Consider the following 24,617-nt stretch of genomic DNA (forward strand, 5'->3'; position numbering starts at 1 on the left):
AGGGCCTTGTAATAAAGAAAAATGAAACACCATGTGGTCTTAATAAAACATGGAGTGCAAGCTGCCAATTTGCGGCCCCAGCTTAGACAAAGCAGGTAGTGTTTGTGCTGAGATTGAAATAATAGCACACACTCATATAGAGGTTACTGTGTAGCAGGTCCCCTTGTAAACAATTTAAATGTATTAATTCATTTAATCTTCATAACAAACCTATTAGGTAGGTACATTTATTGGCACTATTTTATAGATGAGAAAACAGAGGGAAAGAGAAGTTAGATAATTTGCCTGCCATCACACAGCTAATAACCACAAACTAGAATTTAAACTTAGGCAGTGTGGGTTCAAGACCCCTGTTCCGTACTGTCATGTCCTCTACTCTCTCTTAAAATATGACTGATTTTTTTTCCTCCAGATATGGGACTTGAACTCAGGGTCTGATACTTTTGCTCAAAAGCTGGAGCCCCATTACTTTAGTCTCTAGCCCTTAAAAAATGAATGTTTAGAAGATGGCCAGACAGAAAAGGGTTTGGCATACAGAAGAAGCAATATATATAAAAGTGGAGACTTGAAGAGTCTCATGGATTCCAGGATCCATAAATAATCTAGAAGTTCTGAAATAGCCAATGTGTATTTTGGCATAATGAGGGAGGATGGATAGAGGAGATGAATGGAAAGAAATGAGGCCAGATAGAAAAAGCCAAACAGATGCAAGGGGGAAGGAGAATCAATTTAGAATTAAAATAATAGTTTAGGTTCAGTTATTTGTTTACATTAATCCATTTCCCCCATTTAATCTGTTATCTCCATTTTATAAAGAAGGAAATAGAGGCTTCAAGAAGTGACATCTTGGGAGATGGAATGGGTTAAGAGACATGGGTGATACTTTGTACTCATATACTGTTTTGTAGAATGGGAACTTCTTTGTACAACTACTTAAAGATAATAATAATAATAATGATGACAAATACAAACACAAAATGAAGTGACATCTTTTGCTTGAATTAGTCTTGTTAGTAAGTCTCATAATTAGGTGTTTTAGCACAGGACTGCCTAGGTCCAAAGCTATGTTTTCATGTCATGTTAAGTCTGAGAACTTTCTTTCCACTGAAGACATACTGTTTCTTCTAACAATCATGTATAATAAGCTTGGTGTGTTATTCTTCTCACCTTATATTTTCTGCTTTAAAAAAAAGTACTTGGTAGAAATTACTACTGTTTACCAATATTCCTTTCTGCTTTCAGCAATACAGGGATATACTTCTTTGCCTTCTTGAAGTTAGATTTGGCTATATGACTTTCCCTAACCAATAGAATATGAGAATAAATAATGTATATTATTTTAGGGGGAAGCATTAACAATCTTATGATTCTGCGTTTTCTTCCTCTTGTTACTAGATAACATTCCTAATGGTAATACTGCCACTGGGCTCAGTATCTGTGTGAATATTATATGTACAAGAGTCCTCCATCTGCCAGCAATGATGATGTAGAATATATATTTTAACTGTGTACGTATGTATAAAATACTTGCATATTTTTGTGGCAGTACTGGTGTTTGAATCCAGAGGCTTGTGCTTGCTAGGCAGACACTCTATCACTGAGCCAGCAGCCCTTCTTTGCACAAGTTACTTTTTAGATAGGGTCTTCCTTTCCACCCAGATCCATGCCTCAACTATGATTTGCATACTTTGGGCTTCCATTGTAGCTGAGATCACAAATATCTGCCACTTCAACCAGCTTCTTCCATCTAGGTGGAATCTATGGAATTTTCCTCTTGGGCTAGCCTGAAAATTTGATCATTCCAAGCTCAGCCTCACACATAGCTGTGATGACAAGTATGTGTCATACATGCCCACCTTAAAATATTTTCATCTCTAAGTTATTGAAATTCTTCATTGTTACCTAAGCATGACCTATTATATTCTGATCAATACAGAGGCTAGTGCTTTGTATATTTGGAGAGGTTTTTTAGTACAATAAAATAATATAAGTGCTATAAAATCTGAGATTGTGTACCCATGCAATGTATTATTGCTTGCCAAGTGGCATATCTGAACTCAGACTTTTATTAGGTGTGTTTTAATGGGATATCACTGTACAGATTGTGTATTTTAGAAATTCATATCGTATCTTCTACATCCCAGGAAGATATTTACTTTTGTGTGTGGGGGGGCTTCCTTTTTATGCATAGGGAGGGAATCAACTTAGAGATCTGAAGTTGATTTCTTTGTAACTATGGGTTGGTAGCAAACAGCCACGCTAATCAGAACAGCTACCAGTTCCATTGTTTCCTATGTAGAATTTGTGAGGCTCTTTTCAAATTACAACTCTGTATTCTGCCCTTCCTAGGACAGAGGAAACAGTGACAATATCTGGGCCTGATAGCTCCATTCCAAAAACCCCTCCAGAATCTGACTTGCAAGCTCAATGAACTTTTGGGCACAACAGGCTCACATGCTTTTCATGTGAAGATTGGAGAATTCTTAACTATAAGGAAAAGATAGCCCCTCTTTAGGTCTAGTAGGCTTACCTTTTGTCCTAAGTAACCCATTTTTGAGGGTCAATCCTAAAGGAAAAAACAATGGAAAAAGAAGGGTTTTATATTGTAATCTTATAATGATAAAAAGACAAAAAAAACTAAAATCAAACACTATATCAATACCACATATTAGGAAAACTGCAGAAACATGTGACTATATATGTTAGAGAGAAGAAAACAGAGGCACAGGAAAGTCAAATCAGTGATCTGAGTTTATCTGATCACTAAGTAGTAAGTCTGAAACTTAAATCCATACAATGCAGTATCAGGCTTTGCACGCGCTCTGGTATAAAACATCACAAAGGGTCTTATATAAGAGAATGTTATTTTCTTGGTCTTATGGAGGCTAGAAAGTCCAACCTGAAGGATTTGGCAGAAATCAGTTTGTGGTGATGCCTGTCTGAGTTCCAGATTGCTGTCATCTTGTTGTGTCCTCATGTTAGGGAAGAGAATGAGAGATTTCTGTTGGGTCATCCTCTATTATGAAAAAAGTTCTCAAATCAGGGATCTACCCTGATGACCACATTTAAACTTAATCACTCCCAAAGGCTATGATACAAGCATACCAGGGTAAAGGCTTTGGGAGGGGCATAATTCAGTCCATATAGCATTTTGTCCTAGGATGTCTAAAATTTGGATTTAAAGTATGCAAAATTTTTCTCATTACATCCCAGCAGCCCTAAAATTCTTAACTTATTTCAGGATCAGGTCTAAATTCTAAGGTCAAAAGCTTCATCTCAACATCATCTAAATCAGAAATGGCTGGATCTTGAAGCAGAATTCCTCTCTAGTTATGAGCTTGTGAAACCAGACACGTTAAGTGCTTCCAAAATAGAATGGTAGAACAGGAATAGGATAACTATTCTCATTTCAAAAGAAATAAGTAGGAAAGAAAAGAGTGAAAAACTACAATTAAATTCCAAATCTAACAAGACAAATTTCACTATATTTTAAAAGTCATTCTCTTTAGGGCTAGGGGTATCACTCAGTGGTACAACACTTGCTGAGCATACACTAGGCCTCTAGTTCAATCCCTATCATCACTAACAACAAAAATATCAACAATCAATGTTCCTTGGCTTGGTATCTATCATACAAACCTACTGGGCTGGTGGCTCCAAACCCATGGCTCCGGCCAAAAGCTGATCTGCTAAAACTGAGGCAATGGCCCCATCTTTGTAATCAAGCAGGCAGATCTGATGATTTTTGAAATGCCTTGGAGATCATTCTCCCCACCCCCACCCTTTTTTTTGCCAGTCCCTGGGCTTGAACTCAGGGCCTAGGTGCTGTTCCAGACCTTCATTATGCTCAAGGTTAACATTCTACAACTTGAGTCACAGCACCACTTCTGGCCTTTTCTTAGTAGTTTATTGGAAATAAGAGTCTCGTGGACTTTTCTTCCTGGGCTGGCTTTGAACTATGCTTCTCAGATATCAGCCTCTTGAGTAGCTAATATTACAGACATGAGCCACCAGCTCCTGGCACAAGTCCAGCTTATCCTAAGAAGTCAGATGGGCTTCCTTCATTGCTGTTTTCTTTGACAGTGTTTCTGCTGGTTGAATCTCATTTCTACTCCTGATTTATGTTGAAAAAATTGATAAAATCCATGAATTACAAACATAATCAAATGGTCAGTCAGCAATGTCCTTAGTGTTCTCCTCATAATAAGGTTTCTCCTTTTTTGCAATATAGATTGAATATTTTCCAAACCTCCAAGTTATGGTAACTTTTGACTAACAATTTATTTCTCAATGTATCTCTCTTCTTTCATGTTTTATTATATATAGTAAGGAAGACCCAAGGTATGTCTTTAAAACGTTGGTTAAAAATGTTTTCTTCTAGGGAAGGGATAGTGGGAAAACAACAAAAGAGGGGGTAACAATGCTTGACAAGAAATGAACTCATTACCTTACTCATGTAACTATCACCCCTCTGTACAGCATCTTTACAACAAAATAATTTTTTTTAATGTTATCTTCTAGGGGGCTGGGAAGGTGGCTCAGTGGTAGAGTGCTTGCCTTGCATGCATGAGGCCCTGGGTTCGATTCCTCAGCACTACATAAGCAGAAAAATCCGGAAGTGGTGCTATGGCTCAAGTGGTAGAATGCTAGCCTTGAGCTGAAGAGCTCAGGAACAGCGCCCAGGCCCAGAGTTCAGGGCCATGACTGACAAAAATAAATGTTATCTTCTAAATTTCTAATTTAATTATACAGAAGTTCAACCCTACACCAAACTCTCAAAATTAATTCAGTTAAGTTATTTACTACTTTATAGGGATGGATTTTCTTCTGTTTTCCAATGTCTTATTTCTATATGAGAAACTTTCCAGACTCACCTTGAAGATCCTTTGTACTGCCAGGAACTGGTGGCTCATGCTTACAATCCTAGTTATTCTGGAGCCTGATATCTGAAGATGACCTTTCAAAGCCAGCCCAGGCAGGAATGACCATAAGACTCTTATTTCCAATTAGTCACCTCCAACAAGACAGAAGTAGAACTGTGTCTCATGTAGTAAAGTGCAAGCCTTGAGCAGGAAAGTCAGGGATAGTGTCCAAGCCCTGAGTTCAAGACACTGGACTGACATGTGCGCACACACACACACACACACACACACACACACACACACACACACACACACAAAGATCCTTTTTTTACTAGCGTGGACCTCCAAACATTTGTTAGCCTGTATCCATCCAAAAATGCTTCCAAATTTGTAGGTGTTTATGAAAACTGTGCCCTACTTCTTGCTAGCAAGTTTTAGTGTTTTCCAGAAATATAGAACCAATAGGGGCTATATCTCTATCCACAGACATATCTATATATCCATATCTAAATCTATGTCTATGTATGTATTTTGTTCAGATCATTATTGACATTGAAAAGTTCTACTCTCAGCTGGGTGCCTATGGTTCACGCCTGTAATCATAGCTACTCAGGAGGCTGAGATCTGACGATCACGGTTCAAAGCCAGCCTGGGCAGGAAAGTTCGTGAGACACTATCTCTAGTTAACCACCAGAAAACCGGAAGTGGTGCTGTGGCTCAGGTGGTAGAGTGCTCGCCTTGAGCTGAAGAGCTGAGGGACAGCACCCAGGTCCAGAGTTCAAGCACCATGACCGACCAAAAAAAAAAAAAGTTCCACTCTCTGTTTCCTACAAGCAGGAGATTTAGAAGTATCAGTAGTGTAGCTCTACCCTGAGCCCAAAGATCTAAGAACCAAGAGAGCCAAAGGAATAAGTTCCAGTCTAAGAGCTGGCAAGATCAAGAGTCAAAAGGAAGAGATGCTTTTCTAAGAATCAAAAGGCAAAAACCAATGCCCCAGCTTAAGAAAGCAGATAGGAGAATGTGTTTGTTTTTAAGTGCTAGAGATCAAACCCTGGGCCTTGAATCAAAAGGCAAACACCAATGCCTTAGTTCAAGAAGGCAGATAAGAGAATATGCTTTGTTTACTTGCTTGTTTTGATTTTTAAGTGCTAGAGATCAAACTTAGTGCCTTCTATCTAGTAGACAAAAATGTACTCTCCAACTGAACTACATCCCAATCCCTAACTAGGAGTTTCCTTTTGTAGAAGGTAAACCTTCTTGTTCTATTCAGACACACCCAGAATGTCTGTCAAAAGGCAGAATGTTTGACCCAATCGTATGGGCACTCTGGCCCTGTCAAGTTAACACATATAATTAACCATCATAATGGAGTTAACCATGGGGCTATTTTGTCAATGTCTGCCTTGTCAGATGCTTAGTAAATAGACTTTTGTATGGCTTTCTTAATCATTTTAACTGTGTTCTTGTATTTCATTTTTCAAGCTTATTGGAATTGCCCATCTCCAATTTAGTCTCCACAATACTGCTGGGAAGACTATTTCAAGTACAAATAAAATCTCTTTCTCTCATGACTAAAACATCTTGACAATTTCCTAGGCTCTTGGAAATTCCTCAACAGGGATACTAGAACTTTACTTGCCTAATTCTATCCTGCCAACCTCTTCAGACTCCTGTCTCACTTTTGCTATGCTCTAGTCATCTCACCAATGGAGTATGTTCTGTCTTTTTCCTATACTTTTGCTAATAATGTCCTGATATTTTTTTGTTTTGTTTTGATTTGGTACCAGTCCTGGGGCTTGAATTTAGGGCTTGGGCACTGTCCCTTAGCTTTTGTGTTCAAGGCTAGCATGCTACCACTTGAGCCACAGCTTCACTTCCAGCTTTTTGGTGGTTAATTGGAGATTAAAAACCTCATGAGCTTTCTTGCTTAGGCTGGCTTCAAACCATGATCCTCAGATCTCTGTCTCCTGAGCAGCTAATATTACAACATGAGTCATCAGGGCCCAGCAATCTCTTGATCCTCTTATGTCAGGTGATCTCCTATACTTATTTTATTGGTATCATCACTGTGAATATTCCTTCAATTTTCACTCTGGGTTAAGAGCAGTTTCTGTATGTACCACATTTTCCAGTATTTGTATCTATCACAGTATTCCCTCCATATGACCATTTTCTCTTTAGTTATCTATCTTCCCCCCTGTACTGCACACTTCAGAGAGAAGATTTGTGGTTGTGCACCCCCAGGCCATGTACACTGTAATTGAATCAATAAATATTTGTTGAAGGAACGTGTTGTTTTTGCAGTAATAAAATGTACAAAGAGGTCATTGTAATTGTTCAGGGTAAGGTAATGAGAACCACACCTACCGCAGTGACAATGGAAACTGCAAAGGGCTAACAGGTTTAGGGTACATTTTGAGAAGTAGGCTGTGGGAATTAAATATGAAATCTGAAGGAGAGATGGGGAGTTAAGAATGACTGGAATCTTGGCTGCCTCTACCATAGGGAAAATAATCAAAGAGAATATAGAACATAGGACAAGGAAATGGCTTGAGAAAATAGGCACGTGTGTTTAATGCTAGAATAGAACTTAACAGTTGTGTGTGTGTGTGTGTGTGTGTGTGTGTGTGTGTGTGTGTGTGTGAGAGAGAGAGAGAGAGAGAGAGAGAGAGAGAGATGGGGGGATGGCCAGATGTCAATGGCTCATGCCTGTCATTCTAGCTACTCAGGAGTCTGAGATCTGAGGATCACCATTCAAAGTCAGCTCAGATAAGAAAATCCATGAGGGGCTGGGAAGGTGGCTCAGTGGTAGAGAGCTTGCCTTGCATGCAGGAGGCCCTGGGTTTGATTCCTCAGCACCACATAAGCAAAAAGAAAAAAGCCAGAAGTGGCACTGTGGCTCAAGTGGTAGAGTGCTAGCATTGAGCTGAAGAGCTGAGGGACAGCACCCAGGCCAAGAGTTTAGGCCCCATGATCCGACCCCCCCCCCAAAAAAAAGAAAGTCCATGAGAGTCTTATCTCCAATTAAATGCTAAAAAGCTTGAATTGGCATTGTAGCTCAAAGTAGTAGAGCACTAGCTTGATTACAAAAGACCGTGCTCAGGCCCTGAGTTCAAGCCCCCAGGACCAGTATACACACACACACACACACACACACACACACATCTTTGTCCCTTCAGACAGAACTTACCTAGCACCTGATCATTTCCCACAAATGGGAGGAGATATTAATTAACATAGCTTGACCACATCCTCAATGCCCAGCACTAAATCCTCATACAGGTGTCACTGGCACCCACTAACTTCATTTTGTATATGGGGAAATTAAAACCCAGTAGACAACATTTCTAAGGTCAGACAATTGATTAATTGGCAAAAGTAGAATTTGAATAACATAAGTCTAAGTTCCATTGTCCTTCCACCACCCTTTTACAACTTCCATGGATTTATTTAAACACACTCAAAGGTTCATTTGTACCCTGTGACTACTGGAAAAGAAACAAGCTATTTCCTATCCAATCCCCCAATTTTCATCTTTCTCAAAGAACTGATAAAATCAACTAATGGAGTCTGAGGGTGTAGCCTCCTAATAGTATGTTTATCTGTTTGCACAAGGCCTTAAGTGCAATGTCCAGCACTACAAAAACAGAACAGAATGGGCCAGTGGAAGGAAGTTATGTTAGTAGTTTAAAAAGAGTAGAGTATCAAAGGGAAAGTATAGTGAGGTTTGAATTTTTTATCTTTGAATTAGTGTAACATAAGGGCAGGTTCATTGTGGCAATTCTATACATGCACACATGACACAACACACTGGCCCCCTCCATTATGTTCTCATTCCTCTCCTTCTTCCTCTCTCCTTTTTGCAGATAGTGGTTGATAGGTTTCAATATGCTGTGGTGACATGTATGTCACTATGATTCATCATCACTTTAGATCTATACTAAATAAATAAGGATTAATATGTGTTATTTGGCTTTTTGAGTTTTGTACTTCCTATCCTTCATTTCAGTCCAAGGTCTTCTAAAAGACTAGGAATGTTTTTGACCTGGGATAATGCAATCAGGAAAAAAAATGCCCATCTTAATCAGCCAGCTCAGAAAAAGCCCAAAAGGCTGCCTGGGTTTGATCTCCATCTGGGTAAACTTACCAGTGGCCAGAGTTGGAAACTTCTTGGCTTGCTTATACCAAACTGGTGAAACCTGTGATCCAGGCCTCCCCATCCCTCTCCAGGAACTATGAAAAACCTGAGACTTCTTGGGGACTCTTTGTGTCATGAACTTGGCCTTTCAAGGAGAACCTTCCTAATCTATTTCCCTCCCTCCATCTCCAATAAAAAGGACTCTGCTGGAAGTAATCTGTGTCTGGTCTGAGTCTTCCTGCTGCATTCCATGTAGTTCTCTACCTTGGGTATCTGGGATAGGGATTATAAGTGATTTTAATGATTCAAATTTGGTCAGGTATCACCAAATCATTCTATTCACTTCATTTGGGTCTATGTAGATTGGTTTGTTTTGCTCCAGTGCCATTGCAATATTAGTTCTAAGCAAAATGCTACTTTTAGCCATTTCCCATCTGCAGCCTCTCCCTTCCAGTTTCTCTGTGTAGCTCACTCTCCATTTTAGCAGCCTCCCTCCTGCAGGGAATTCCAATAATATCAGTTCCTTGCTCAGGGAAATGAAATGATTATGGGGCAAGGTCCAAAAACAAGGCAACACGAATGATGGTTTAATGAAGTAATGATCTTACTGAAATCACACACCAAAATGTTTTCCTGTTTCTCAAAATAAACATCACACTCTTTAACATGTACAGCCCCACCTCCCTCTCAAAAAGCACCAAGGTAATGAAGGTAAACTCATTCATTCCGTGAATTTTAGCTTGATGCATGTAGGCAAAGCAAACAGCATGAGAAATGGCAAAAGTGATTAAGGGAGAACTTGGCTGGTTTGAAGACTGTGAGTACTTTGGCTTGAATGCAGTGTGGGATGCAAATGAAGATATGGACACAGATGAAGCCAGAAAGATAGTTATGGATCTGACCCAGAAGAGGCCTTGTTTGTCATTTTGATGAGTTTGGTTCTTTATCTTGAAAATAACTGAAAACAATTGAAATATGTTAAGCAGGGACAGTGACATGATCAGATGTGTGTTCTAGAAAGATTCCTCTAGAGTCAGCATGGATGATGTGAAGTCAAACTAAGGATAGAATTTAGATATTTTTCAAATAAAGCACAAAGCCATAGCCTATTAAAATGACTGGAAAATCCCTTTCCTTTTGAAGACATTTGAAAGATTCAAGTATAGCTTATTTATAAATAATTGTGAGGAAGCACGTTGAGTCTGATCAAGGCACTCAAAAAAATCTGGATTTTTGACTTCAGGCCAAGAGTTCCTGTCTATGCCTCACCTTGACTCAGTCTGAATAATAAGAGTTTGATCTATGACAAATAGCCATTGATATTTTTTTTTTGTTTGTCAGTCGTGGGACTTGAACTCTGAGCCTGGGCACTGTCCCTCAGCTCTTCAGCTCAAGGCTAGTGCTCTACCACTTGAGCCACAGCGCCACTTCCTGTTTTCTGAGTGGTTTATTGGACATAAGAGTCTCACAGACTTTCCTGCTCAGGATGGCTTTGAACTATGATCCTCAGATCTCAGCCTCCTGAGAAGCTAGGATTACAAGTGTGAGCCATCAGTACCCGGCTGTTTTTTTTAAATTATTATTATTGTTTTTGCTGGTCCCAGAGCTTGAACTCTGGCCCTGATCACTGGCCCTGAACTTTTTGTGCTCAAGGTTAGCACTTTACCATTTGATCCAGAGCTCCACTTCTGGCTTATTGTGTTAATTGGAGATGAGAGTCTCGTGGACTTTTCTCTGCAGGCTGGCTTCAAACTGTGATCCTCAGATCTGAGCTTTCTGAGTAGCTAGGATTACAGGCATGAGCCATGAGAACCTGCCTCTCATAAAAACAAAAGCAAAACTTTCCTGGACCCATAATTTCTTTGAGCTAAAAGTTTATCTCATTTATTACAACAAAACCTCTGAAAGGATTTTCCAGCTTTATTTTCCATTGTGTCATCATGCATTCCCAAACTCAAACCAATCATATGAGTACGACTGCCACATCATGAAACATAATGCTCATTAAGGTTCATCAATAACTTTGATACTACATCTGAAGAAAGTCACTTGTTTAGTTCTCATTTTCTTTACTTTTGTACCCAATTCAATACTGTTTATCATTTGCTTTTCCTTGAAACACTTTCTTTAGACTCTGAGTTCAGCACTGTCTTGATTCTCCTTCTGCCTCTGAACCATCTTACCTATAAACAAGCCTAAAATGTTAGAATAATCCAAGTGTGGAGACATACGCCTATAATCCCAGCTACTTGTGAGGCTGAGGTTACATATAGCCTTTGCTATATAACATAATCCTGTATCAAAAATTATTATTCAGTGCTTCATTCTAGGCACTCTCATTTTCTCACTCTGCACTTCCTCTAAATAAACCCAACTATATCCCAAGTCTTCAATAATTATGCATACTCCAACAACTCCAAATTTTCTACTTCTAGATTTCTCTTCTTAATTTCAGACTACTACATACAATCACCTATTTGACATGTACTTGAACTCATAATAGCCACAATCAAACTCATTGTTTCCTTTCCTCTCCAAATAGTTATTTTTCCTGTGCACTGAAATTCACTAATAAGGGCTACTAAGATTCTGATGGAATATACCAGAACTTGATCATTATTGAGACTTTATTTTCCATGGTTTGATCCCTGATGTATGTTGTCTGTGTTCATGCCAAACTTGCTCTTCGTTTAATTCCCTTAGGATAGCCAGGCCTAAATTTTTACTCCAGTCTTTATATTATTATTTCATCTTTCTGGAATATTCTTTCCTGAAATCTTCAAGGTTAAATCTTTCAGTGTAACCCTTTCTGGACTTGTCTGACTATGTACCACCTTCAGCCTCCACTGGATGGTGTGCTCATTGCAGCTCATAATTTATTTTCATAACATTGAATCATAATAGTTTTTAAATATTTGTGAGATTGATTATATACTGTCTGTCTTCCTTAGACTGTACATTCCACAAGATGCAACACTTGGAAGTATTTTTTCCTATGTCTTCAGCACAGAACAGACACATAGAAAACAGCCAATATTCACTCAGTGAATATATGTATGAATAAGTGAATGAGTATTGGTTTTTCTCAACAAGGATGTATATTCCTCTATTAAAGGGGAAGAGCCTTCTGAGTTTAGGAGCCAACTTCAGGGTCCGTGGAGTAAATACACTAAAACTATCTTTGAAAACTCAATGATATTCTCAACAATATCAAACAAGTTTTCCTCTACAAATTGCAGTGTAATAAATCTCAGGCCTCTCCCTGGGGTTTCCATAGTTTTTCTTTAACCTGAAAAGAAACAAACAGAAAAACACAATAAAATTTGGCTTAAAGTGTTTGATTGTCTTCAAGTTTAGGCAACCAATTTTCTTGGGGTTAATTTGGTCATTCATAAATATTTTTTTCATCATCAATGTTCAGTGCCTGGGGGGGCAGGGGAGCAGAGAGAGAGAGAGAGAGAGTTGGGCTTCCCTCATTGACTCAATGAAGCAGTAAATCTCAGGGCTCAAAGAAGAAAACTTGAAATAAGGGATCTGTGCATTCAAACCACATGAAACCTTGTGGTTATGCCCAGATTCAGTCTCAGATTCATAAATGTGCTACCCAATCTTTATAAAAGTATTTTTCACAGTAGTAAGGGAAGGGAACACAGTAAAAGAAAAACAACAATCCTTCTATTGTATTCCAAGCATCAATAAGTGAGACAGAAGCATTTATGGACTTCCCTGACTCAGGAACCTGTCAAAGATATATTTATGGAGAAAAAATTACCATTCAAAAAAAAGCCCCATATACTTACCACTATTAGTCTCAGATGCTTGACTTATTTTTAAGCTCGATCTTTTCCTTTGTTTTTATTTTATTTATAATTTTTTGCTGGTACTGAAGTTTGAACTCTGAGACTTGTGCTTGTATTCTATTACTTTAAGCACACCCCCAACCCATTTATTCTTTAGGTAGGGTTTTGCTTTTATTCAGGCCAACATTGGACTGTGACTCCTGCATAGATGGAGTTACAGGTGGTGAACCACCACAACTGGCTTCTTTTTTGCCCAGGCTGGCCTTAAATTTCACTCCTCCAGAGCAGCTGGAATTACAGTTGTGTGCCTCCATATCCAGTTGGTTTAACCCTTTTAACATTTTGAGAAGAAGATATTTGTAGGCCTGCAGAGCAAGAAAAATAGCTGCTGAATCCTCAAAGAAGCCATCTATTCATTTATTTCCAGTGCTGAGGATTAAACTCAAAGTCTTTTACATGCTAGATAAATTTTCTACCACTGAACTATACCCAGTATACAGTAGATGATCAATATGAGTTATTTGCCTCTGAATTTGATCCTTATAACTGTGGTTCCATACAATTGCTGCCCAAAGATCCCATGGTAAGGATGACACTGCCCTGTAGGCCTTGCTTGGAGAACCTTTGAAGTCTCTTCAATTCTCTCTCTCTCTCTCTCTCTCTCTCTCTCTCTCTGTTCGTGTGTGATGGGGATTGAACTCATGGCTTAGTTCTTGTCAACTATTTTGCTTCTGGGTTTTTGGTGGTTAATTGGCGATAAGAGTCTCTCAGACTTCGCTGCATAGTCTGGTTTCAAACCATATCCCTCAGATCTCAGCCTCCTGAGAAGCTAGGATACAGGTGTGAGCCACCAGCACCTGACTGATTTGTGTATCTTTGTTTCAGTTTTCAGAAAGATATCCAGGCTAGCAGCATGCTGTGCAAGAAGATACATGTTCTGGTTCATCCTTAGCACACCATCCTGATCTGGGACTCTCCCCCATTCTCTTCTTTATGCACCAGCCACACAGGTCTGCTGCAGACTCAGAACTACTGTACATTTTTGCTTTTTTATGATATTTTATTTTTTTCAGCAGTGCAGTTTGACCTCAGGGCCTTCTGCTCTTGAGGTGCTCTTCCATGTGAACCACAGCCCCACTCCCAGCTTTTTGGTAGTTAATTGGAAGATAAGAGTCTGTTAGACTCTCTTGGGTTTTCCTACTCAAGCTGGCTTAAAACTTCAATCTTCCTATCTCCATCTCCTGAGTAGCTAGGATTACAGGTGTGAGTCACTGGTACCCAACCTAGACCAATATTTGCCTTTTTATATTGGGTTTTACTATTATACATGCAACACTGTTTCCACACCATTGAGGCTTGGTAAATGTCCCTTAGTGCACCGTGAACTGAGGCTCCCTTAGTCTGGATCCAAACCAATTGTAGTTAGGTTAGATCTGCCTCAATCTTCAGGTGAGGGAGGCTGGTGCCATGTCCATTTCCTCAGGTTGGGAAAAATAACCTCTGCTACCCAAGCATGACAAGGAGACACATTGTTTCCTCTGGAGCTTCCCCACATATTTAGGGATAGAGAGGAGTCCAAGGAACTTTTAATGCTGGTCATGCTAATTTTGCTCTAAAAAAAGAGTTGAAAGCAAAAGGGAATGTGATTGTTTCCAACTTTACCTCAAAACTCAGGAGTACTTTCTCTGAGGACACATTGCAACATTTTCAACAAGTTTGCCCATCATCCCAGATGTCTACAAGAAAGAAAAGATCCTATGGCAATTGTTTGTTCCACAGATTGTTACTGAGCACTTACAAAAAATGAATAAGAAGCTGAGCATGGTAGTGCATGCCTGTCATCCCAGCACTCAACAGGCTAGGCAGGAGGATCCTGAACTATGTAGTGAATTCAAGGCTAGCCAGAGTCACATAGTTAGATCATGTGTGAAGAAATGAACATATAGGTATATTGGGCTTTATAGAACTTGAAGAATCTCTGTGGAACTACGTTATACTGGAATTGTTTCTTCTTATGATGCTAAACTCTCATTAGAAACTTTATCCTACAAGTCTATAAAAAGGAGTTTAGAGGTCAGCCTACCACAGGGCCAAATCCCAGTGGAGTTTACCACTCAAGTACTTCACAACTAGCCCAAGTTGCCCTTTCTGATTTGCAGTCTTTCTCATCTTTGAGAATAACTCTCAATTTCCAAAGTTAATAGGATTCAATGCTATGTAATATGTAAGGGGATAGAGCCAAATACAAAATCACTGTGTATAAATTATCCCACACACTTTAACTTGGGAAGAATTTTTCAAAAAAAATAAAATCTATCTAGGAAATATTTTTTAAGAACTCAGAACAAGTAATCAGAAGAAATGTCATTGGTATAGAAAATGTTTCCTATTATGTCCCTATCCAAGTTGTTACCTTCTCAAGAGAGAATCTATTTTATCATGGTGCCTTCCCAGGCCACACCCACTCCAACTAACCTTAGTGTTAAGTATAGGGCCTGGGTGCTGGGATAGAGGTGCTGTTTTATTAATTTCCATGCTCTCAGGATTGGGTACGGTGTCTAGAATTCAGCATACGTATTATATTCATTATCATATTCTTTCTTTACAATAACCATCTAATATAGTGCTATTTGTCCTCGTTATTACACAAGGAAGCTGAGGCATAGAGATGAAGTCAAATGCTCCAAATTACCAATGCAGTTTAGTGGTGGGCTGGGATTTGAACCTAGGGGTCTCACTCAGGGCCTGCACCCTTAACAATAAGCAAAGTCACATACTTATTAGATGTATTTTTTGAATGAATACAGTTGCATAAAAATGTAAATTAGAATCAGTTAAAAAAAGGCTTTCATTATACATGTGTACTTAATACAATGGTCACATTCCCACCCACCCCCAATTGGATACAAATCTCTCCTTTGTAAATTTCATGTTTTTCACAGCCATACCCAGCACATTGTAGTTAGAAAAATTAACCTACAGTGCACACATTAAGAATTCCTGCTGTTTAGAGCAGCTTGTGGTGACCCATTTTGTTGTGTCAAAAAAAAACGTTTGTCACTTCCTAAATTGTCCAATTTATGTAATTAGTTGTTTTTTTACTCTTTTCCACTTACTGGCTTTTTCTAGAGCAGGAAAGGGCTGGAAAATATCATTTGGGACATCCTATTTCACTTACCTACAACCTGCCTCTTCCCACCCAATCCAAATACAAGGCTAGAAAGTTGGTGCCCTCTTCTGGGGATTTGGGGCAGTACATATATTGGACCAAGAGGGGGTGATGCAGTATTAGGAAATAATCGTGTCAAATTCCTTCCTTTTAATTCTGGTGCTAAGAATGGAATTGGAAAAGGTGACATTAATTAAGATGCATTGTATTCACCAGCTGACAGGCTGGGTTGAAGCATTTTTGCATAACCAGATAAAATAAATTTAACTAAAAAGAATGGGGAGAGAGGAGGGAGCCCTGCACTGGTGGCAAAGCCTGCTATCCTAGCTACTCAAGAGGCTGAGATCTGAGGATTGCAGTTCAATGTGAGTCCAGGCATGTTTGGTCTTCGTCTGTCCCACGAAAGACGGACGGGGTCCAAGGAAAGGTAAGTGGATTGCTCACCCGTTCCCCAGCCTCCTTCAGCCCAGGAGACAATCAGACACAGCGGGGAGCCAAAGCCAGCAGGTAGAAAACTCCTTTATTAACAGAGAGCAGCCCTTTTTAAAGCCAAAAAGGGCAGGTGGCATGGCAAGGGAGGAAGAGGAACCAATCACTGTCAAGGTCACACCCTATCATGCACCTAAGCCTTCAAGGGCTGGTTAGGCACTGATCGGGTCAATTGGGCTCTGCCCACTCTACTCTCTCCCAGAGCCATCTTTGCTGCCCATGTGCTCTACAGTAAATTGGGCTCTACCCACTCAACCCCCTCTCAGCGCCATATTTGCTGCCCATGTGCTCTACACAGGCAGAAAAGTCTATGAAACTAATCAATAAACTACTCAGAAAAAGCCGGATGAGGAGCTGTGGCTTAAGTGGTAGAGCTCTAGCTTTGAGCAAAAGATTCTCAGGGACAATGCCCAGGCCCTGATTTTAAGCCCCAGAACCAGTATGCATGTGTGTATGCATCCCCTCTCTCCCCCAACTCCAATCTTTGTCTTTCCACAATAATGTTGCCTATCTGTAGGCAGGCTCTTTACAGGGTAAACAACCATCCACAAATCAGAATTAATTCATCATCTCCTAGATCTACATCTTTACTCTTGCTCTAGTTTTTCCCCAACACTCCAACAAAATTGGACAAGGTCTATATCCACTATTTACAGAATTATGATCTAGGGCAGTCTTAACCAACTGGTCTAGCCCTGCTGCCTCCCATTAACTAGCCAGGCTAGGCAAGCTTCCACAGATTCACCTTACACAGCCTCAGGTTTCTCTGATGAAACCCACTCAGTCCCTACTGAACTAGAAAATTCTAAGGTAGAGCTCTCAAACTTCGCTACATATTAAAGTTATTTATGAACTTAAAAAAAATCTTACTGCCTTGGTTACATCCTATCCCCATTGTATCCAAATCCCCAAGGGTGACACCCAAGCATCAAGACTTGTTGAAATTCCCCAGGTGATTCCAATGAACAGCGCTGGGATTGAAAGCCCCTGGTAAAGGCTTGTCTTCAAGCTCCAACAGCACAAATCACACAGTGATTTCCACATGTTAGTGTTCATGGGAATTTCTTAGAGCACTTGCTAAGTCTTTACTCCCAGAGAGTTTGAGTTTGGACTCAGGTATTTGCCTTCTTAACAATAACCCTAGGTGAATCCCAACTCAGCAGCAGGATACTTTTGGGGGAAAGTGCTTTAGGGGTATGAGGAGGCTTCTGGCCCTTTAAGGCCTGATGAAGGGATTTCCTTTAAAGCTGTGGAGCCCCAAAAGGCAAAGCTGTTTCCTTTCATCTTCCTGGTGAAGGAGAGGTCAGGAGTCCTGGAATGGTTCTCTCCTTTTTGATTACCTCAGCCTTGTGAAGAGGCTCCTGTTCCCACTATTAGAAGGTGGGAAGGGCATGCTGTCTTGTCCCTTCTGCTGCTTTTGTTTGTTTGGATGCCAAGAGGCCAAGTTATTAGGAGACCTGCTTTGGTCCAGGAAGCAGCACAGTGTTTAGCTGCCTGCCTGCCTACCTGCTTGCTTGCCTGCCTTTTTTCCTTGTCCCATCTATGGTGTTAAGCCAGGATGTGGTTATCTGCATGAAAAGAAGGGGCCAGAGAGACATGCTTTGGGCTTGGGTTGGAACTTGTTGCTGAACACCAAGCTTTTCAAGATGGCCCTCCTCACCATTCTTCGAATTCTTTTCTGCGGATTGGTGTTTTTGATGGAACACAGAGTCCAAATGGTCAAGGCAGAGCAGCCCTCTGTTGCCCCCCTTGCTGAGGACCCTGCTTTGCCTCTGATTCAGGAGCTGCTAGAAGATGCCCCTAGGAAGCAGCAGATAAAGCAATGGCCCCAAGGGTATCCCCTGCGGTACATGCTGAAGTTGTACCAGCGTTCAGCTGACCCACATGGGCACCCAAGGGAGAACCGCACCATTGGGGCCACAATGGTGAGGCTGGTGAGGCCCTCGGCCAATGTTGCAAGGCCTCTCAGAGGTGAGTTTTGCTCCCAGACTGCTTTGGAAGGAAGAAAGCAAGGAATTTGGGTTTATTGCAGGGCTTCATTGCCTGTTGGGTGGCTTGTTGGCTCAAGGCTAAAAAATTCAAAGGATGGCAAGCTTGGGGAAAAAAATCCTCTCAAATCCTACTTCCTTTTAGGGCTCCAACTTAAGATTGCCTTGGGGCCTACTGAGCAATCCTTTCCAGGCCCCGGACAACGAAGTATTTCAGCTTCTATCTACTATAGAAAGTCTTAGGGTGTTCTGAAAATGAATTGAGAAATAGCCAGCTACATTCTTGTGATGGGCTGTTTATGTGGTGATTTGCTGTTAGAAGGCAGAGTACAGGTGTTAGGAAAGATCAAGTGGATGAAAGGAGAAAAAGAAGGTAGAGACCTCAACAGAACCAAACAGACCTTAGTCACTGCTGCAGAGGGACTCCATGTAATACCTACTAGGGTCAGAGAAATAAGGAGCAGGGAGTGGGGAGGGTTGAAGTTGGTTTTGGAGTTTGGGGGTTGTTTGTTTGTTTATTTATTTTGCCAGTCCTGGGGCTTGAACTCAGGGTCTGGGTACTGTCCCTGAGCTTCTTTTTGCTCAAGGGTAGCGCTCTACTGCTTGAGCCACAGTTCCACTTCCAGCTTTTTTGTGTGTGGTTAATTAGAGATAGGAGTCTTATGGACGTTTCTGCCCTGACTGGCTTCAAACTGTGATCCTCAGATGTCAGCCTCCTGAGTAAGCTAGGATTACAGGCCTGAGCCACTGGAGCCCAGCAGATTTAAGGTTTTTATACATTCAAGTGTAAGGCCTTCTTTTGCATGTCTTTGTCCTGTCCTGTTTGGGATTCCGTGGTATCCTTGACACTGGCAGTTCTGCACTTTCAGATAAGGTCATGGGTGAAGTTTTCCTGAGAATCAGGAAGGTGAGGAGAGGGGGTTGTCAGTGGGCCTTGAGAGCAACATTAAGTTATAAGAACAAAGCAGATTCCCATCAACAGCATGCTTATATGGCCTCAGAAAGGATGGAAACAAGATAATATCTGAAGGTCTGAATGTCTGACTCTGATCTTCCTTATCATATTTAATCCTTAATGATAGCCACTACAATTTGCTGTCACGGGACAATTAGCTTAATTTTAAAGATAAGAAAACTAAGACCCACAGAAGTTTAGTAACTTGCAAATGTCACACAGTAGGTGGTAGAGAGGGGATCTGAGCTCAAGAGGCTGGTTCTAAAATCTGTCCACAACTGCTTAAGTCTTTAAATCTAATACCCCCATCATCCTTGTACACCAAGCAGTTTTCCTACTAAGTCCCCTTTTGCTCCTTTGGGAGTTGGGGGTCAGACATGCTTTGGAATTTTCTTTGTCCTCATCATGCTCGAGTCTGCTTTGAATAACTGCATCAGATACTGTCCCTAGACAAGAGTGGAAGTGCAGGGATCTCTAGGGAAGATAGACAATCTTCAATGAACTCTTGGGGACCTGATAAGATTAATTTGGGGCTTTCACTAGTCTCAGAGATGACTTGGACAGGATTCACACACTCCTCCTCCAAGTAAGAAAACGCTTTTAGCTATCTCTTAGCATGAGCTTAATTGTGTGTCAGACACTGATTGTAAGAAATTATTTTACTAACATGTCCCTTGATCTTCCTTTGTTCTGTGGTAGTAACACTTTATAGATGAGGTTTAGAATGTGTTCATCCATGCCATATGCCTAGCAATCAGTACAACCAAGTATCAAATATAGGTTCTGATGCTGCAGATCCTGAGCTTTTTAAATTACTATGCCATGCTAAATCTTCAATAGATATCTTTTTCTTTTATTTTGGTGGGACTGGAGTTTGAACTCAGGGCCTCAATCATTTGAGCCATGCCTCCAGTCCCAACATATTTAAATTGAGCACCTGGGAGTACATTTGGGTCAGATACTTCTCTGACCTTATGGATCCATAATACTGTAGAATGGATAGACAAATACTCACATAACAATATTACAAGAAGAACAAGACTCAGAACAAGTTAAGCAATAGACTACTCAGGAATCCACAAAGAAATGGCTGCTTAGAGAAAGAAAAGGAAAGCATGAAGAGTGTTGAGAAGTACCTCCAAAGAGGTGATTTTTTTAACTGGTACATGAGGAAGAAGTAAGGAGACTAAACAAATAAGCTGGGAGATGTAGGTTCTGATTTAGGAAAGAGGAAATAGCTTAGTGTGGGTGAGGATGAACTCAACCAATATTTATTCAGCAATTACTGAGTGCTTGGCATATAGATGTGATGAAGACATGTAAAAAATCCTACTCCCATTGAATAGCTTTTCTTATAGAGAAGTTAAAATAATTGCAAATTGTGGCAAGTGCTATAATTGAATAGGCAGTTGTTTTTACTTTTTTGTAGTGTATATTAATTGTACAAAGAGGTTTCATTGTGTTATTTCTATGCATATAAATATATCATTATGTATCAATATATATCAAAGTATACAGATATGTATATACTTACATACTTATATTTGCTTTATATACTTTTATATATGAGTATATGTGTATACAAGTATATGTGTGTGATAAAAATTTACCACATCCATTACTCTTTCTTATGCTTTATTCCCTTTAAGAACAATTTAACAGGTTTCATTATTTTTGTACAAGCATACAAAATACTTCAATCATATCCACTCCATCTTAGCCCTCTCCTTTCATCCCCTCCTCCCACTGGTTCCCCCACCCCAAACACTTCCCTTATTTTACACTCCTATCTTTTTTTCTTTTTTGTATATATTTTTATTGTAAAAATACTGTACAGAGGGGTTACATGAGTAAGGTAATAAATAAGTACATTTCCTATCGAGCATTGTTACCTCCTCCTTTGTTTTTCCCCTTTCATCCCTTCCCTCCCCACCTCCCTACACTCCTATCTTTTATTTGTTGAAATAAGTTGTTGTGACAGGGAATAACAATTAATTATCTGCTTCCATGGGTTATTAGGACAGATATCATTGAAGAAGTAATGTTTGAATTGAAGCTTGTAAGATAAACTAGGGATTAGAAGAGCAGAGAGAAACTGGAGCAGGTCAAACATTATGGAGAATGGCTGGTTAGGAGGCCAGTAAGAGGCAGAGATTTGTAGGCCACAAAGAGGGATTTGGATTCCATTTTTCAGTGCTGCAAAGAGCTGCACAAATCAAGTTTGCCCGGATGATATGAGGCTAAAAAGAAGGATACCTAAGATTAAGCAAGTGTCCTGGGCTAACTGTGGAACATACAGGCATCTGGAGACTCTGGAAAGGATTCAGAAGCAGATGACAGGTTCAATCACACAGGATGTGTGAATCACCTCTTTCCCTGAAGAGTTCTGAGCAGACCCTTCCTGGCTCTGTTCCTTAGCAACCGCACCCTGCCTCAGGAAACTAGAAATGTCAAGGACTCAAAGGAAAAGGCAGTTCCTCCCCCAGACAGCCTGCTTAAGAGGTTGGGGTTGGGTTCCTTTACAGGCAGGGTGGGGTAGGTGTATGGGTGGGCCCTCTTGGAAAGACTGTTGTAAGATGGGAGGGTGGAATAGCTTGAGAAAACAAATAGAAGCCTGGCTTGGGCCTTGTGTGCCTGATGGCTGGCGCCACAAACTTGAGGGTGTGTTAAGCATGAGTTGCAGTGTCAACTCCTAAAAGTATTCTAGGACATCAAGACATTAAAGAACTCCTATGTAAAAGGTCCTGATCTTCTTTTAAAAAATAGGCTGTGCATTCAGTGAAGGTTAGGTGAATACTATATAAATACACATGGATGTACTTAATTAAAATGTTTGAAGATGAGAGGATTTTATCCTGCGGTCTAATTTTTGTAGTTTATGTCCTTTACCTTTGTTGGAAATGGAGGCAAAAGTTCAGAGCTCTGCAGGCCCAGCCTTCCAACCTTTTGGCCACTGGGTGTCAGTATGCAGTTTAGATTAAAGCTCTTAGTCATTAAGGGCCCTGAAGCTTGACAAACAGAACATTAATGAGATCAAAGCATTGTTACATTGGTATTTAAAATTAATGGATAAAGAGAAATGGCTCATGCCTATAATCCTAGCTACTCAGGAAGATGACACCTGAGGGTTGTGGTTCTAAGTCAGCCTGGGCAGAAATGTCCATGAGACTCTTTATCTTCAATTAACCACCAAATAGCCAGAAGTGGAACTGTGGTTCAAGTGGTAGAGTACTAGTCTTGAGTGAAAAAGGTAAGTGGCAGTGCCTAGGCCCTGAGTTCAAGTCTCCTACCATCACAAAAGAATAAAATAAAATGAATGGGCTAAATGGAATCCCAACAAGAAATCAAGAGAGTAAGAATTAAAGGAGACATGGCCAAAGAAGGAAAAGATACTTGCAAAACTGTTCTTGATGTTGGCAGAAGGCAGAAAATTAAAAAAGCCCTACTAGGGGTAATCAATAAAATTATTCTGTGACACATTTTTTGGCTTTGAAATGATAGCAGGAGTAGCACCCAATATTGCATTTTTGCCACAAAGTTGTAACTATATAGTAATGTGACATGAACACTCATAGTCACTTTCAATCATCAACCTATTAATACAACTTATGTCCTATACACATAGTATGCGCACAGAATAAGTTTACAACTGAGTTTTGTGCAATGAGTGATCTAAAAGACATGATTTTTTTCTTAGTATAAACAGATTTGGAATCAAATCTTGACTTTACCACATACTGGCCTTGGTTTTTGTTTTTGTATATTCAGTGCTGGGGACAGAATTCCATGTTCCATATATGCTAGGCAAGCACTCTACTACTGAGCTACACCCCCAGCTTTTGCCTGTGTATCCTTTGACGTAACTTCTTTGAGTCTCAATTTCCTAGTCTATAAAATGGGGACAATAACTATCTCAAGGCTATTGCAGATTAAAGAATTCACACACACACACACACACACACACACACACACATATATATAATATACTCAAACTGTAAGTATTTATCTTGTGTTCATTTCAGGTCTGACTGCAGCTGTCAGTTAATATTGACTACTTTTGTTAGAGATCTTCAGATGAGAAGACATTAATCCTTTGTTCCTTATTTGTGTAGGTTCCTGGCATATACAGAACCTGGACTTTCCTCTGGCATCCAATCGCGTAGCATACCAACTAGTCAGAGCCGCTGTGATCTATCGCGATCGGCTTCACCTAGCTCGCTGCCTTCTCTCCTGCCATGTGGAACCCTGGATCCCCAAATGCCCAGTCAATCATTTTCCTTCTTCAGGAACAGGTTCCACAAAGCCTTCCCTCATTCCTGAATCCTGGCTAGAGATGGATATCACACACTGTCTTCAGCAAAGTCTCTGGAATCGCAAGGGACGCAGATTCCTACGATTCCGTTTCATGTGTCAGCAGCAAAAAGGCAGGGAGGTTCTTGGGCTCCAGTGGCATGGCACCTCCTCCTTGGACATTGCCTTCTTGTTACTGTATTTCAATGATACTCATAAAAGTGTTCAGAAAGCTAAACCCCTTCCCAGAGGTCAGCAGGAGTTTGTGGAAAGTGAATCTTCTCTTTTCTTTCGGAGTGCCCGACAAGCATGTGGCATCGCATCTGAGGTTTCGTGCTCCTCCCAGGAACAGGATGGGCCTGTCAATAACCAGTGTTCCCTTCACCCTTACAAAGTCAGCTTCCGCCAGCTGGGCTGGGATCACTGGATCATTGCTCCCCATCTCTATACCCCAAACTATTGTAAAGGAATCTGTACTGGAGTATTACCCTATGGGCTCAACTCCCCCAATCATGCCATCATCCAGGGCCTTGTCAATGAATTGGTGAACCAGAGTGTCCCTCAGCCTTCCTGTGTCCCTTATAAGTTTCTTCCTATGAGCATCCTTCTGATAGAGGCAAATGGGAATATTTTGTACAAGGAGTATGAGGGCATGATTGCTCAGTCCTGCACCTGCAGATAATAGTGAAGTTATAGTAGCTCAGAGTTCCCACAAAATTGGAGAAGGGTTTAAAATAAAGCAATATCTATGTTAAACTTGCAAATGATCTCCTACCAAACCTATAGATTCTATTCTTTACCCATAGGCATTGCCACTCAAGTCTCTTTCCCCATTTGTGAGCTACTCAGTGTAAAACAACAGTTCTAATACCAGTTTCCTAGCATGGACCAGTAAGATTTATTCATGATAGTCCAAGCCCTCAGTG

At 40.4% G+C, this 24,617-nt stretch overlaps 1 protein-coding gene across 1 annotated transcript; it reads left to right on the forward strand.

Annotated features, from left to right (window-relative positions):
* The first annotated feature begins 18,104 nt into the window (after positions 1–18,104).
* On the forward strand, positions 18,105–24,373 carry Bmp15 (bone morphogenetic protein 15). The gene is made up of 2 exons (XM_013032405.1): positions 18,105–18,429; positions 23,514–24,373. The coding sequence occupies exons 1-2, from the start codon at positions 18,105–18,107 to the stop codon at positions 24,371–24,373; spliced, it is 1,185 nt and encodes a 394-aa protein (XP_012887859.1).
* The last annotated feature ends 244 nt before the right edge of the window (positions 24,374–24,617 follow it).

The sequence above is a fragment of the Dipodomys ordii genome, unplaced genomic scaffold, assembly GCF_000151885.1.
Source record: "Dipodomys ordii isolate 6190 unplaced genomic scaffold, Dord_2.0 Scaffold154, whole genome shotgun sequence".
Taxonomy (NCBI): Eukaryota; Metazoa; Chordata; class Mammalia; order Rodentia; family Heteromyidae; genus Dipodomys; species Dipodomys ordii.

What these genes read in the sequence shown, in the direction of transcription:
- Bmp15 (XM_013032405.1), top strand. Translation starts at nt 18,105, where the DNA reads ATGGCCCTCCTCACCATTCTTCGAATTCTTTTCTGCGGATTGGTGTTT. An exon ending in TGTTGCAAGGCCTCTCAGAG is followed by an intron (nt 18,430 to 23,513) that starts GTGAGTTTTGCT and finishes TTATTTGTGTAG; the next exon opens with GTTCCTGGCATATACAGAAC.